This window comes from Eucyclogobius newberryi, unplaced genomic scaffold (genome assembly GCF_026437365.1).
Source record: "Eucyclogobius newberryi isolate DKJ021-1_F unplaced genomic scaffold, fEucNew1.0.hap1 SCAF_21, whole genome shotgun sequence".
Classification (NCBI taxonomy): Eukaryota; Metazoa; Chordata; class Actinopteri; order Gobiiformes; family Gobiidae; genus Eucyclogobius; species Eucyclogobius newberryi.
Window position 1 is genome coordinate 4,855,880 of NW_027315846.1, and position 17,009 is coordinate 4,872,888.

At 41.1% G+C, this 17,009-nt stretch overlaps 2 protein-coding genes across 2 annotated transcripts in view; both read right to left on the bottom strand.

The window, feature by feature from the left end:
* Window positions 1-11,281, bottom strand: sav1 (salvador family WW domain containing protein 1). The gene is made up of 6 exons (XM_072458327.1): window positions 11,007-11,281; window positions 8,585-8,744; window positions 7,555-7,868; window positions 3,213-3,483; window positions 2,247-2,402; window positions 1-725 (listed from the first exon to the last, which is right to left on the bottom strand). The coding sequence occupies exons 1-6, from the start codon at window positions 11,098-11,100 to the stop codon at window positions 506-508; spliced, it is 1,215 nt and encodes a 404-aa protein (XP_072314428.1). The 5' UTR covers window positions 11,101-11,281; the 3' UTR covers window positions 1-505.
* Window positions 11,282-14,893: 3,612 nt separating this feature from the next.
* Window positions 14,894-17,009, bottom strand: part of nin (ninein (GSK3B interacting protein)) — a 38,068-nt gene continuing 35,952 nt past the window's right edge. Inside the window, exon 28 of the mRNA XM_072458323.1 lies at window positions 14,894-15,130. Coding sequence (XP_072314424.1) covers window positions 14,915-15,130 — 216 coding nt within the window. The 3' untranslated portion in view covers window positions 14,894-14,914. The remainder of the gene's footprint in view (window positions 15,131-17,009) is intronic.

Here is a 17,009-nt window from a genome sequence, read left to right on the forward strand (position 1 = left end):
ATTTTGTGTAAGTCTATGGGAAACATGAATGGGAAATGTCCTTACTTTACTAAACACAAAGCCTGAATTACTATTTTCATTTTCTTCTTTTCAAGTGAACAAGATAAAGTCGTGCTGGGCAGTGAAACAGGATTGGGGTTGAACTCGTCACGTTCTCGATGTACTTCTTTTAGGGTGAAAATTAAAAGCTCCCCCTTGTGGTAGGAGGTGGAACCGGCAATATTGTCTTTGGAAATGCGTCCGTTTTTGCTTCCAAAAGCCCATTTTATCTCTCGAAGTGTTTGTTTCGCGCTATCGTTTCCGTTGAGTGGAACGCGGCGCCACTGAAGCCTGTGTGCGGAGCGGCCTCTCACTCGCGGCCTCTCGCTCGCGGCCTCTCGCTCGCTGCCTCTCGCTCGCGGCCTCTCGCTCGCGGCCTCTCGCCCGCGGCCTCTCGCCCGCGGCCTCTCGCCCGCGGCCTCTCGCCCGCAGCCTCTCGCTCGCAGCCTCTCGCTCGCGGCCCTGGTCACATGTTTTTAATGTAGTTCTGTTTGGGTTGCTGCGCGGCGTACCACTGCTGCTGCCTCTGCTTGCGGCCCTCCACCTCGGACAGGAGCGCTTGCCTGTAGGCCTCGTACGACTTGACGATGTGCTCGAGTTCCTTCATGAAGAGCAGCTTCAGCATGCCCTGGTACGTGTCCAGGTCCGCCAACTGGAACAGCTCCCACTTGAGGATGTGGTCATACCTGAAAACGGAAGGATTCTGCATTATTTGTATTGTTGTCGGTCTTTAAACGTGCCCCAATTTTCCTTTTATTACACCTACTGCTGAATCTGTAACGCTTTTGCATCTTCTTCCCTTTGCTTTACATATAAAGGGAAAAGTTTGCAGCTCTGCCGCACAAAATCTGTTTTCTAAAATCGAACTTTTGATGGCCCACTCCTGAAGATGAGTCTCATGACATTTTAGGTTAATTGGGCTAACGCCCTTGGAGGAGTTCATAAAAGTATAAAATGTCAGCATGTTCAAATTTCAGAGATCTGGCAATTTCCCCATTGGAATAACATGGGAGGTTTCTGTCATTGCTACGGCTTCGCCCTAACAAATATCACATGGGTGTTTTTTGGCTTTTTTACTGGCGTGCCAAAATAGAATTTTGTGCAAAATTGAATTAATTTTGGGAGAACTAAATTTTGTGGTCCCCATTCAAAAAGCAATTTCATTTTAAATTCTTGGCATAATGTGCGGCAAACCATGAATCGCTACGGCAAAGCCGTAACAAATATGACATGGGTCTCATTGACATTTTTGATCGGGATGCCAAAATTTAATTTTGTGCCAAATTTCGTAATATTTCGCAAAACTAAACATTTTACCCTTCATAAAACATTTTATTTCACTCTGTAGGGGGCGCTGTCGCGCCAAATTAATTTATTTTACTTTAAGTAGGTTTAGGGCAAAGAGTTTAACAACTGATTCTAATTTGACGTAATTCGGACTTTATCTGCGCAAACGGCAGCAAATTTAAAATTTGGGAAATTTCAGAAATTCTAGCTACAGTCAGAGACCGTGAAAGATATTAAAGTAATTTGAATAACTTTTGATGTCCCACTCCTCAGCACCATTTTCACCAAATTTCAGCTTTTTAGGGCCAACGCCCTGGGAGGAGTTTGTAAAAGTACGACATTTGGAAACCAATATGGCCGACATTTGGTTGGGCGGACGGCGTTGCCGTAATGATATTTTTTACTTATCTTTTCACCATCTACCTCTGCGCCAAATTTCAGATTTTTTAGGGGTCATTTCCTATCTCTCAATGCATTTTTGGTACATTAGGGGGCGCTGACGCACCAATTTTTGAAATTTTACTAAAAGGAGATAGCCAGAATGTAGAGAGGCAAAGGAGCGCTTTACATGTAAAGCACTTGTTTAGTGCGCACTTTTGCACACCATTTTCCTACTACTAATTAGTATGCACGGGACGTGGAATGAGTGGAGGAGTGCGTTAGTGAGTGTTTGATTTCACTACGTGTGCACTTTTGCAGCCGTGCTTTGCACGGCCTTACGGAACATTTTGATTTAATAATGTTGCTATCAATAAAAAGGTAAGTAAACAAGTCTTTAAAGTTACGGTAACAATTATAACAATTTTAAACGGAGTATTCTGAGGCTCGGCAAAGGAGCAGAGAAGATGACCTCGTAAACAAGTCAGTTTAGTGTAATAAGTGTCCTTTAAGCAGCATGTTTGTGATGTTACTGGACTCACTTGACCGGCGCTCTGGCGTAGACCTGGAGCCAGTCCGGGATCTCGGCGGCGTGGTACGGGTTTGCGGGCACCAGGACGGGTTGAGACCTCTCTGGGGGGAGGGGCTGGTACGGGACCGGGGGAGGGAGGGGCGGCGGCTGGTCGTAACGGGGAACACTAGAGAGACGGAAAAAGGGTTCTGTGAGTCGTGACGGGCAAAATGAAGGAGGTCACATGACCAGGGCCTCGGTTTGGATTAATGCACAAAAATCAGGAAAATGTGAGCATCTTATAAATATTCTAGGTAAACGTTCACTGGAAGAGAACCTTAAACTAATCTTTGTATTCTAACAGTAGATGGCTCTATTTTGGTGAAGCTTTGGTCTGAGGCATCATTCATCGGTTCATAAGGCCTCAGTTATTGGTTTATAAGACCTCATTAATCAGTTCATGAGGCCTCATTCATTGGTTCAAAATACCTCATTTATCGCTTAATAAAGCCTCATTCATCAGTTCAGACGGACAAATAAGCGTTACCCACTCGTGCTGACAAACCTGGGTTCACACGGGTGTATGTACTGCGTGCTCTTGGTGTTGTGGTGGACAAACCTGGGTGCACACGGGTGTATGTACTGCGTGCTCTTGGTGTTGTGGCGGACAAACCTGGGTGCACACGGGTGTATGTACTGCGTGCTCTTGGTGTTGTGGCGGACAAACCTGGGTGCACACGGGTGTATGTACTGCGTGCTCTTGGTGTTGTGGCGGACAAACCTGGGTGCACACGGGTGTATGTACTGCGTGCTCTTGGTGTTGTGGTGGACAAACCTGGGTGCACACGGGTGTCTGTACTGCGTGCTCTTGGTGTTGTGGTGGACAAACCTGGGTGCACACGGGTGTCTGTACTGCGTGCTCTTGGTGTTGTGGTGGACAAACCTGAGTGCACACGGGTGTCTGTACTGCGTGCTCTTGGTGTTGTGGTGGACAAACCTGGGTGCACACGGGTGTCTGTACTGCGCGCTCTTGGTGTTGTGGTGGACGTAGTACACCCCGAACTCGGCCGACTCCACCTTCTCCCAGCCCGGCGGCAGTCCCTCCCTCTCCAGCGGGTGGCTCCAGTGAGTCGTGTTGGTGTTCATGTCGATGTAGTACTTCCTGCCGCGGATGGTCCAGTCCACGGTCCAGCCCCCGGGGAGGGGCAGGTCCTCCTGGGTCAGGCTGGACAGGTTCCCCAGGGACTTGGCCTGGATTCGACCGATGCCTGGCGGAAAACGGGAAGTTAAATTTAGGAATTGCGAAGCAGCGGAACAAAATGTGCAACGGCAAATGTGGAAAACAGAAGGTCGTTTGAAGGATTTGACGCTCTGTCCTGGGTTTGTTTTCAATTTAATCCAAGTTCCATTTCAGTATAGGTTTAGTCCAGGTTAAAAACAAGATATATCTGAATTTAAACCAGATTGCCAGATTTTTTCTAGTCCTGGTGTATTCTTGTTTTTCTTTGGGAGTTTTTCAGGTTGAATCTAAATTTAAACCAGATTAGCTCAAAGTTAGCTCGAGGTAAAGCCCAGGTTTTGTTCTGGTTTAGTTATTTTTTTCAAAACCTGGATTATTCTTGGTTTATTAAGGGTTAAATCGAGTTAAACATAAATTTAAACCAGATTAGCGCAAAATTAGACTGAGGTAAAGCCCTCTGGTTTAGTTATTTTTTTCTAGACCTGGTATTATTCTTGTTTTTTTGGGGGTTTGGTCGAGTTAAACCTAAATTTTAACCAGATTAGCTCATAGTTAGATTGAGGTTAATCCCAGGATTTGTTCTGGTTTAGTTCAAAATAGTATTAAATTGTTTAGTCCTGGTTCATTCATGGTTTGGTCCAGGTCAAGAACAAATTAAAACCAGGTTAAATCTAAATGAAATCTAGATTAGGTCGAGGTTAAATCAAGGTTGAATCCAGATCTATTTCAGGTTTAGTCCTAATTAAAATAAGGGTTTTATTTGTGTCTAGTTCTGTTCTCAGTCCGGTTTTAGTCACGTCAAATCCAGGATGAGTCCAGGTTTAAGTCCAGGGTTTAAGTCCAGGGTTTAAGTCCAGGGTTTATGTCCAGGTTTAAGTCCAGGGTTTATGTCCAGGTTTAAGTCCAGGTTTAAGTCCAGGGTTTAAGTCCAGGTTTAAGTCCAGGGTTTAAGTCCAGGTTTAAGTCCAGGTTTAAGTCCAGGTTTAAGTCCAGGGTTTAAGTCCAGGTTTAAGTCCAGGTTTAAGTCCAGGTTTAAGTCCAGGGTTTAAGTCCAGGGTTTAAGTCCAGGTTTAAGTCCAGGTTTAAGTCCAGGTTTAAGTCCAGGTTTAAGTCCAGGATTTAAGTCCAGGTTTAAGTCCAGGGTTTAAGTCCAGGTTTAAGTCCAGGCTCAGTTCAAGTCACATTAAGGTCAAGTCCAGTCCCAGTTCTGGTTTAGTCCAAGTTAAATCAAGGTTTAGTTCTGGTTTAGTCCCAACGTTTACCAGTTTTTGTGCTTGCTAATTCTTTTTGCATTGTCCTGATTTAATCCTGGTTAAATCCAGGTTTAGCTCTGGTTTATTTATAAGTCGAGCCATTTTAATTATGATTTAGACCAGGCTAAATCCAGGTTTAGTCCAATTTGTGCCAGATTCTTGTCCTGGTTCAGTGCGGTATTTGATCCTAGCTTAAATGTGGTAGACCCGTTTGTGCTGGTTTAGTTCTGGTTTAGTTCTGTTTTAGACCTCGTTCAGTCCCGGTACAGTCCTCCTTTCAGAACCAAATAAAAGCTGGTCAAAACAATCTATTTTAAAACCTAAAACTCTACTGTAAAAAGCAGGCCGAAACACGCAGCAATGCAAAGAGCAGATGTCAGAAAAACACATATTTTTCATGTGGGGAAAGTGGTATTTAAGGAGGAATGCACAAGGTTTAAAGGTCATTTGGTTTTGGTCGTGGAAAAAGCGGGAGGAATTCGACAAATCACTACTCGAACCGTGACAACCCGTAAAGAAACACAAGCGAGTAATAAGTAACTCCTCGTGGCCAATATATACACGGAACGTAACGAGTCAAGAGCACTTGTAGTTTCATGTGTGGAGCTGAAGAATATGGACCAAACTGAAGATATTTCCGTGTAGGGAAGTCAAGATTATCGGGTTTATCGATATTTGTGATTATTCAAGTCAAAAAACATCTGTAAATGCTAGAAAAACTATAATCAAGCCAATTTCAGATGCAAAAATAAGTCAATTCAAGTTATTAGCAAACAAGAGAAAGATCTATTGTCTCCACTTGATGAAAATACCGTATTTTACGAACCATAAGTCGCATCTTTTTTCATAGTTTTGGTCCAGGTGCGACTTATACTTATATTTATACTTATACCCCGGAGCGACTTATATGTGATATTATTTGTTATTTTCACACTTGCAACCGCATTTCATACTCCAGTGAGACTTATATATGTTTTTTTCTTCTCTATTATGCATTTTTTTTTGCTGGTGCGACTTATACTCCAGTGAGACTTATATATGTTTTTTTCTTCTCTATTATGCATTTTTTTGGCTGGTGCGACTTATACTCCAGAAAATACGGTACTGACTTTAGTGTCCCGGAAGAGTTTTCATTACTTCAAGACAACAACAACAACAAAAAAAGGACAAAAACTCTGTGCAAACTGAACTAGTAAAGTCTAAAAATCCACCATCAGTTGTACGTGATCGGTATTTTAAACAGTTTTCCACCAAATATCACAGGTAGAAACTTTTCACTTATTGTTTTTGCTGCGGTTTATGTATTTGTGACTGTACTTTTTGCGCCTTCAAACTGAACGTCGCGTGCCGGGGCTAATTATGTCTTGAGTAAGCCGAGCGTGATGAAACCAGAAGGAATCCTCCTGAACAGGGTTTGCCTCATCGCACTGAAATGAACGGACTTCGGAGAATTCGTGAACTGGAAAGCTTAGAACATTTTTCACTGAGGGACAAAGTCTTCGCCAACTTTTACAGCGAAAGAAGTGGTTTCACAAACGATTCATTTCATCGTTGAGTAGCCAGTGATTAGTCGACGAGTCAAGAAATTATTTACAGTAAATTGAGACTTTTTTTAACACATTATCAACCAAAAAAAGGTCGAAATGTTGTGTCTGAAGGCTTCTGGATTGAAATATATTATAGAAGAAAATCAGAAATAGTTTATTCTTTAGAGACATTTTTTGATTTAAGAATAATAATTACAAATGATTTTTAAAGTCGACTTGTCACGTTAGTCACTATTATAACTGGAGCCTAAACCCGAGCTGAACCTGGAACTAACCAGGACTAAAACGAGACCAAACCAAGAGTAAACCGGGTTCAAACGAGGACCAAGTGCGAGTGTGCGGTCTGTTCAGGTCTGAGTAAAGGAGGCAATTTGTGAATGAGTGTTGTTAATCTTAGAAAAAACAAACATAAATCTCTTAAGATGAAACTAAAGTCTGCTTCTGCTGAGAGCCCACGCTTCGTTCGGACTGGCTCATTTCACCTGTCACTCACTCGAAGCATGAAAGAGGCACATCAACAGTTTATGTTGTGTTGATTAACGTACTTAACTTACTAAATTTATCCTTGTTACAGGGTTTAAAAGACTGTTTTTGAAAGAAATATCCAAACTTATGATCCACAGATGTTGAAATGTGCCATTATTTGTTTGCGATCGGCGCCACAAACTTGTCATATTAATCTTGAACTCACAACAATCACATCTTTGGGGTTGAAAAATGGTGCCGCTTTCTGAGACTATTAAAGTGCCCATGACAGGTATGTACGATTTTCTAATTCTGACTTTATTTGCTGTATTTTACATATAAATTATAGTTTCACACCAATCGAGCAGGTATTTGTGGAGAAAACGTTGAAAAATCTATAGAAAATGACAGGAAGTGACATCACACCAGGGACACTCATTCTAGTCAAAATTTATGCAGAAATTACACATAGAAACAACTTTTTTGACACTTTAAACATTAATTCAACAAAATAAAGTCGCTCTCATTTATTTGTAATTTGTCAAATGAACATAATTGTGACATTAGATGAGTTTTCCCAGTGTGATGTCATCAATTACAAACAGGAAGTGAAATTACAAACCTAAAAAATGTGTGATTTTGTGATACTTTTTTTTCAATCATTTATAGCTAAATTCAAAATATATTTATCTCAACTGCATTTTAGTTCCATGAGTCGTCCGACCTGTAGGGGGCGCTTTAAACCATTAAAAACTGACCCTACCTCCAGCTGAATTTCAAACCGTAAAGCTTCCACAATGTCGTGGCGTTACCGTGGCGTCATTATCTGCTGACCTGCAGTGGGCCGGCCCTGTCCCGGGGGCGTGTGCTGCCTGGGATGCCTCTGCACGTTGAGCTCGTTCCTCTCGCAGAATCTGAAGTCCTCCTGGAAGTTCTCCTGCGGCCGCCGCCTCTGCTGCTGCTGCTGCTGCTGCTGGGGCTGGCCGGTGTAGTACAGCTCGGGCGGGTAGTAGTACCTCGAGCCCTCGCCGTTCTCCGACAGCGGGCCCACGTCGCTCAGGAACGACTGGGTGGAGCCGCCGTACTCCCGCGGTAGGTCGCCCAGGCTCCGGGGCAGGTATGGTGGCGCGGACAGACGGTGACTCTCCCTGTGGTGAAGGCAAAGAGGCGTGAGAAGAGCGCGTCGCTGCAGAAGAATTATACATTAAAGAGCAAATACTGTGCGTCGTTTCACTGTTATTGGCCTTTAAACGCGCTGTTATTGGCCTTTAAACGCGCTGTTATTGGCCTTTAAACGCGCTCTGAAGTAGCTCTTAAAATGTGTCTGCAAACACTACACTACTCATCAGGAATTTAGTTAGCGCTCCATCTACTGACAGCAAAGGCAACTACAACGGGGAAATAAACAAACCTAGCGTGCGCTCAACATACTAATGTAGCCGAGCCGTCGTAATGATCGCGATTTGACGGTGGAAATGCTCAGAGCGAGTCCGGCGATGATTTATGGACTTAAAAACTTTTCGGAGCTCTTCTTGTGATGTCACAAAACTGGTTAATTTGAAACGGCGTGTTTTATGAGGCTCAGAGGGGAGAGGACTAAACAGGATTCATCAAACAAGCGTGAAGAATGAAGCTAAATACAAGTGGTATGGTGTGTTTTTGATGAGGGCACACTGTCTTTTTGGGTTGTCATGGTCATCCGTTTGTCTCCATGGAGATGTCAATGCTCAAGGAAACAACAATAATAACAAACCACCACCACCACCACCACCACCACAACCACCACCAATCAAAGAGTCTAAAACCTGAGCCAATGTTGCGTTAATACTCATTGTAACAAAATTGGCGTTCACGAAAGCCTCACCTGCGCGCGATCTCCTGCGGGGGGCGCTGCACCGGGGTCCGGCGCACCACGGGCTCTCTGCTCGGGGCCACGGCGTACGTGGAGGGGCCCATCTCTGGCAGCGGGGCCTCGGTTCGTCTGGGGATCGTGGGGCCATGACGGATGAAGGAGGGCATAAGATCTGGACCAAAAAGGAAGACGAAGAAGAAACGCAACTGTTATAATCGGACAAAAACATTTAGCGTATAAAGGTTGTTTATGATTGTAACAGTGCGATCACACTTGCACATTCACCACGTCAACATTTGGACTAAAGCAAGACTAAACCTGAAACTAAACTTGGACTAGAGCAGGTCTAAACAAGGACTAAACAAGGACCAAATCAGGAGTAAAAGTAACTACCGTATTTTCCGGACTATTAGTCGCACCTTTTTTCATAGTTTTGGCCGGGGTGCGACTTATACTTGTATCTATACTTATATACTTATACTTCGGAGCAACTTATATGTGATATTATTTATTATTTTCACACTTGCAACTGCATTTCATACTCCAGTGTGACTTATATATGTTTATGCATATTATGCATTTTTCTCCGGTGCAACTTATAGTCCGGAAAATACGGTAAATTTAGGACAAAATGTGAAGACGTATATAATTTGTCCAGTTAGGTCCTTCACGTTTTAATAAGTTTAGGCTTATTATGGTCAGACCTCAAGATATGATGCAAATATACAGTTCTGGCAATAAGAATCCTAAACTTACCTATATTATTATATAATTTGTTTATCTGAACTACATCATCAACAATTAGGGGGAAAATGACTTAATTTGTCCCACAATGAGAAAAGTATGTTGCAGGTTCATCTCTGTAACGACTAAATTACTAGACCTCCATTGGCAGGAAACAAAAACGGACTCAAAGTTCTATGTCGTACGAAGTCTGATATCTTGGATGGGCGTTTAAATTTATGTAATTAGACTTTTTACAGCTCGGAGCATCTCATAAAGTTTGGCATTTCATTCAGGCAAAGCGCAATTGGATCCGTTTCAATTTGTTTTGAGGAAATAAATGGTATTTTCAGTCCCTGCTGTCGATGACGTTATTATCAGGTAACGGCAGGTACTCAAAAACAAAAGTATCTGAAAAAGCACCACCTCTATCAATGTAAATAAAGATGTGTACAGTGTGTAATAACTCGGTCGTTAGCAGGAAAAGCGTGAAGTGGACAAGAGCTGCAACAAGTTAATCGATTAATCCCAGCTAACTGATTATTGATACGATCGCAGAGTACTTCAGAAATAGAATGATCATAATCTGGAGTATACATGCACTCCAAAACATGCAGTTTGCCAAGAGAAGAGGTTTACTGACCCGGACGATGAAATAGTTACTTCGAAAAGACATAAGAAAGATGTATAATTAGAGTTTTTGAACAAAAGATTAATTGTTAGATAATTTGTTTTGCTAAATTAGTCAGTTTACGCACGAAAGTAGTAGTAGTAGTAGCAGTAGTAGTAACAGTAGTAGCAGTAGTAGTAGCAGTAGTAGTCGCAGTAGTAGTAGTAGTAGTAGTAGCAGTACTGGTAGCAGTAGTGGAGCAGTAGTAGTAGTAGTAGTAGTAGTAGTAGTAGTAGTAACAGTAGTAACAGTAGTAGTAGCAGTAGTAGTCGCAGTAGTAGTAGTAGTAGTAGCAGTACTGGTAGCAGTAGTGGAGCAGTAGTAGTAGTAGTAGTAGTAGTAGCAGTAGTAGTAACAGTAGTAGCAGTAGTAGTAGCAGAGTAGTAGTAGTAGTAGCAGTAGTAGTAACAGTAGTAGCAGAGTAGTAGTAGTAGTAGTAGTAGTAGTAGCATTAGTAGTAGCAGAGTAGTAGTAGTAGTAGTTTTATATTTAAATGCTTTGCTTGCATTGTGGTTCTTATTTGCTTTCACTGTTTTTTAATATCTTGAAAACAACTTGTAGAACTGAGAATGTTTCATCAAAATGACAAATATTGTCCAGCACTTTGGGGTTTTGGATTTGATTTTTGCAGAGGAACCTTGGGTCAGAAAAGATGTAATAACAGAGCAATTACACGTCAAATTAGTTTATGAGTTAGTAACAGCACGTTTATAGCATAGGACAATGACCCCGGCCCAATTTCCAACTCACACGTGCACTTTTATCAACTTTTATCCAGTGTTTCCATCCTCTCATCAGTGCTACCAACATTAGCAGCTCGGTCAATGTTTGGTTAGCTCGCTAGTTAGCACCTAGCTTAGTTACGGCCTCCAAACTGTACGTAAAGTCATAATTATGTGTAAATAAATAGTTTTCCTGTAGCGACATAACCAAAACTATTAAGTCGTGCCATTCGTTTGATGTAGAAACTATATGTTGACCTAAAATAAACTTTTGTTAGCCGCTAGCAGTGGGCGATGCTAGGCGCTACTTGTTGCTTACTTCTGAGGAGCGGCGACGTTTCCTTCTTCACATATTTCCCGTGGACCTCGGCTGGTTTGGACGCTTCGTTTTTGCTTTTCTTTCGCGAGAGCATCACTTAAAGCGCCCAAAAACATCAACAACAAGGCGGTGCGGTCCTCCGACACGGTCCATCCACGCAAAGGGGCTTTAAAGGGCGCAAAGCGTTCATGTTTGTGCGTTTCAGCCGCAGAGGAGCGCTCGCAGCCGCAACCTCTGGGAGAGAGCCGAGTCCCAGCCGAGTTCAGCACAGCCCGCCCGAGTCCCGCCGAGTCCCGCCGAGTCTAAACCGAGTCCAGCAGAGTCCCGTCGAGTTCAGCCGAGTCCCGGCCGAGTCCAGCCGAGCCTAAACCGAGTCCAGCCGAGTCCCGTCGAGTTCAGCCGAGTCCCGGCCGAGTCCAGCCGAGCCTAAACCGAGTCCAGCCGAGTCCCAGTCGAGTCCAAACTGAGTCCCAGCCAAGTCTAAACCAAGTCTTAACAGAGTCTAAACCGAGTCCCCGTCGAGTCCAGCCGAGTCTGAACTGAGTCAAGCCGAGTCTAAGATGAGGCTCAGCCGAGTCCGAGCAGAGTCCGGCCCATCCGCTTTTCAGGAATGACATTGACATACTTCACATTCTTACAAGAAAAACATTTTCACGCTGTAACCTTAAGTCTAGCGACACTAAATAAATCATTTAAAAATAGCTCTGTAAAAAGACCATAATGAAATAAAAATCAAAAGTGCAACAAAAGTGATACTTCATTACAAATATGTAAATAGAACACTATGTAATAAACAACATATTGCGACATTTATTACAAAATGCAGGCTGTAGTTATGTTGTTTATCCGATAACATGCAGTAATAACCAAGACTGCATGATATATAATATTAAACTATCACATTACGGCTGCGACAGATATTATTATTGCGATATTTTAATGTACTTTTTGACACAATCATTTAAGTCACATAAAACAAACGCCTTAAGTGTATTAGTCACCCTCTATCACAAGAAAAACTGCAACACTTAATCATAGCGAAAACCATAATAAAATCAATTCAATGATCTATTTGTCCTTTTCAGAATAGTTTATCTGCAGTAAACAGATGAAGTACAATGGGCCTAACGACGACAGAAGGAGCTCCGGTGTCGCATTGTGCTCACATGCCTCGAGCGGCTTAAATGTTTTACTCTTAATATAGCTTTTGTCAGCTGTCGGGGTTATTTTCACGACTGCACATCCTTCACAGAGCGAGACGGGTCAGTGTATTTCTGACCACACGCAAAAAGTATTTCAATATTTATCCATAAAAATATCACGGTAGACATAAAAGCGACGTCACACTCGCCAAGGCTTGTAGTTCATGAACAATCTACCATCAATTTACAACGCTAACGAAGCAAGTGTTTTATTCTGCCATTGATCATTTTCACTTTCAATTTAAATTACACGTGTACTTTTATCTATTTTATCTACATACTCTCATCAGTGCTACCAACATTAGCAACTCGGTCAATGTTTGGTTAGCTCGCTAGTTAGCATCTAGCTTAGTTCTGGCTTCCAAACTGTACGTAAAGAAATTATTAGATCTAAATAAATAGTTTTCCTGTAGCGACATGCATTTATGACCAGATGGAAAAATATAACTCAATATTCGTCAAGAAAAATGTCACGACAGACACTTGTACATGACATAAAAGCGACGTCACACTCGCCAAGGCTTGTAGTTCATAAACAATCTACCATCAATTTATAATGCTAACAAATTAAGTGTTCAATTCTGATGTTTATTTATCGCGGCCCGTCTCCTTTTCATTTTCAATTTAAATAACACGTGTACTTTTATCTACTTTTATCCAGTTTTTCACATCCTCTTATCAGTGCTACCAACATTAGCAACTCGGTCAATGTTTGGTTAGCTCGCTAGTTAGCATCTAGCTTAGTTCTGGCCTCCAAATTGTACCTAAGAGTCATTATTATGAGTCAATACATAGATTTCCTGTAGCGACATTCATTTCTGGCCAGATGGAAAAACATATCTCAATATTTATCAAGAAAAATGTCACGACAGACACTTGTACATGACATAAAAGCGACGTCACACTCGCCAAGGCTTGTAGTTCATAAACAATCTACCATCAATTTACAACGCTAACGAAGCAAGCGTTTTATTCTGCCATTGATCCTTTTCACTTTCAATTTAAATAACACATGTACTTTTATTTACTTTTATCCAGTGTTTCAATCCTCTCATCGGTGCTACCAACATTAGCAACTCGGTCAATGTTTGGTTAGCTCACTAGTTAGCATCTAGCTTAGTTCCGGTCTCCAAACTGTACGTAAAGTCATTATTATGTGTAAATAAATCGTTTTCCTGTAGCAACATTAATTTCTGACCAGATTAAAAAAAAAATCTCAATATTTATCCATAAAAACGACACGAAAGACACTTGTACATGACATAAAAGCGACGTCACACTCGCCAAGGCTTGTAGTTCATAAACAATCTACCATCAATTTACAACGCTAACGAAGCAAGCGTTTTATTCTGCCATTGATCCTTTTCACTTTCAATTTAAATAACACATGTACTTTTATCTACTTTTATCTACATACTCTCATCAGTGCTACCAACATTAGCAACTTGGTCAATGTTTGGTTAGCTCGCTAGTTAGCATCTAGCTTAGTTCCGGCCTCCAAACTGTACGTAAAGTCATTATTATGTGTAAATAAATAGTTTTCCTGTAGCGACATTAATTTCTGACCAGACGGAAAATCTCAAACAATCTACCATCAATTTATAATGCTAACTACGGTAATTAAGCGTTTCATTCTGCCGTTTATCCATCGCGGCCCGTCTCCTTTTCATTTTCAATTTAAATAACTAGTTTAATGGAAATATCATGCATCGTTGACATAAAATATCATGCATCGTTGACATAAAGTACTTCACATTATTGTGATGAATGTTATTATTGTTAATTTACTACGGAAAATGACAAATTAAAACACGTGTGTTTAAAAATCCATATAGTTTATTATTAGGCACAAATCACTGTCTTTCCAGCAGCAGTTTTCTCCATTCATTCATAATAACTCACAAAACTGTTTGTTGTAAATAGAAATCTTTGGTCCATTTACAGTTCAGGTGTCTTATATCCATGTACAGTAGTTACATTACTCCACTTTACACAGGCAGCTTAGCTTGAAAAGACATATTTTCTACAGTTTAAATGTGTGCAAGTGTCAAAACAAGAGGATAATATTGAAAAAGTGAAATGAAAAAATATATAAAGCCAAAATAAAAACAAGTTTACTGCAGTGCATGTACATTTAAATACGGAGACGCAGTTAAAAGTACAGATAATTGGTCCTTTTTAGAATATGAAAATGTTCAATAAGGAAATTCATTATAAATCATTTTAAAAGCTTCTGTAACATCCAATCAAGTAATTTATTCATTAAATTACGTTAAATTCACGCACGCTTTTCTCTTTTATAAAACGGGACTTTATTTAATACAAGTCGACCCTCATATCGCGTAACTCTATGTTCAGAATATTTTGAGCAGTTGGTACGCTAACAGATTCTCACAGCTAATGCTAACGTTTATTAAAACATAAAATATAACGCAACCTATTCAAATTGTACGTAAAGATTACCTGATTGTTTTCATTTATATGTAACTGTTTATTTGTATTTGTTTTATTTTAATATTTATTGCGCCTCAAAATTGGCATTAGCTGTGAGAATCGGTTAGCGCTCCAACTGCTCAAAGTATTCAGAGTTCAGACTATTTTGAGCAGTTAGAACGCTAACAAATTCTCACAGCTAATGCTAACGTTTATTAAAACACAAGCACAAAAACGATGGACATTCACAAATATAAGTGGATGTTTGGCGCGTTAGGAGAAGGTGAAGTGGTGCTGCAGCGTGGGCAGCGTGGACGCGTTCAGCTCGCGCAGGATTTTGGACAGACTGGAGATCTTTTCCTCCAGGAGGTAGTTCTTCTTCTGGGCGATCTTGTGCCGCTGCTCCGTCACCTCCAGGGCCTTCAGCAGGTCGTCGTTCTCCGAGTAGAGGTCTTTGATCAGGACGTCCGCTTTGCCGTTTTTGAGAAGCTGGAAAAGGGGAAGAAGAAAGGTCGAGGTGGGAAATGAAAACAGCAAAAAAAAAACAACAACAATTAGGACGAGAATTTAGAGTTTATTTTTTAAGATTATTTGTAGAGAAACTAAAATGTCGTATACCTTTTTCATAGTTTTGGCCGGGGCGCGACTTATACCCCAGAGCGACTTATATGTGATATTATTAGTTATTTTCACACTGACGACCGCAAGAGGGCGCTCTAGGCTCTAAGCGACGCAAAAGAAGAATCTGCACTTCCTCCAGAGTTCGTGGAGTTGTTTAGAAGTGACACAGAGGAAGAAGAATTCAATGGATTTAGTGATTTTGATTAAATGTCTGTTCTTGATCTTGGATTTTTATCAAATTAATTTCCCCAAAAAACGCGACTTATACTCCAGTGCGACTTATGTATGTCTTTTTCTTCTCTATTATGCATTTTTTGGCTGGTGCGACTTATACTCAATATAAAATGTACTTTAAGATGGTCAAGAGGGGGAAATGGGAACGAGAGGGTCACTTTGTTCTGGATGATGAAGAGCGGGAAAGTATATGTACATCTCAGTGGAAAGCTACAAATTCACATGTTTGGAGGGAATTCTGTTGGGAAACTGTGCCTGGTTTCTTTATAACCTTGTGTCAAAGTGTCCATTCCTCACAGGGAAATGCAGACTGTTGGAGAGGGTGTGGCAGCAGGAGGCAAACCACCGTCATGTGTTTTTGGACTGAGATCTACAAAGCTTTACAGACAGTTTATGACGTCACCAATGTGTTTCAGAACTGTGTATTTGGGCCTCAGAACTCTGTATTTGGGTCTCGGAACTCTGCATTTGGGGGCCTCAGAACTCTGTATTTGGGGGCCTCAGAACTCTATTTGGGGGCCTCAGAACTCTGCATTTGGGCCTCGGAACTCTGCATTTGGGCCTCGGAACTGTGTATTTGGGCCTAGGAACTCTGCATTTGGGCCTCGGAACTGTGTATTTGGGCCTAGGAACTCTGCATTTGGGCCTCAGAACTCCTGCCGTGGACATAACCAGCAGCACCTCTGGAGCGTCGTCCTGACCAAAGCGAAAAAGGCTCCAACAAAGAAATGGACGACAGAAAATGCACCGACGACCAAGGACTGAACTAATATACTGGACATTTATAATATGGAAATAATTACATTCGGACTTAACATGAAAATGGATAAATTTGACAAGACTTTGGACTAAATGGGACTTCTTTGGGTTTCTTATGCCATATTTTTTTCGTCTTTTTCTTTTTATGATTTGCTGGATGTCAACTTTTTTATTTTTATCTGATCCCTCTCTGGTCTTGCTTCCCCGTCACTGTTTTTGTTTTTTGTGTGTTTTTAAATTGATAAAATAAAAACAGTCAAAAGAAAAAAAAAATCAAGAGAGCAGATTACATCCTTTCCAGATTGAGAGTGGAGACTTTTTTTCCTGCTCAGTTTCGGTAAATTCTAACGTCATTACAAACTAAATCTTACCTCTAGGTGGCACCGTTCTCTTGTCTTCATGAGCCTTTAAATGTGTTTATTTGGATAAACCTGTCATTTTGCTTATTCTGTCTGATTGTTTCAACATGAAAGAGTCATACAGTTCACAGATGGAGCTAATCCTCTTACAACAGAATCAGAGTCAGAATCAGAATCAAGTTTATTGCCATTTGTCAATGAAGAAAATTCACAAACATCGGAACTTGTCCTGGTGATTCGATGCAACACAAACAACAAAACATTGAACAATGAATACAAAACAATGGACAGTGAATATCTGAATAACAGATATATAAAAAAATAAGTAAGTAAAGTTCGAATAAGGTTAGAAATAGGCATGATATGTACATAGATAAAATAAAATAAAATATGTA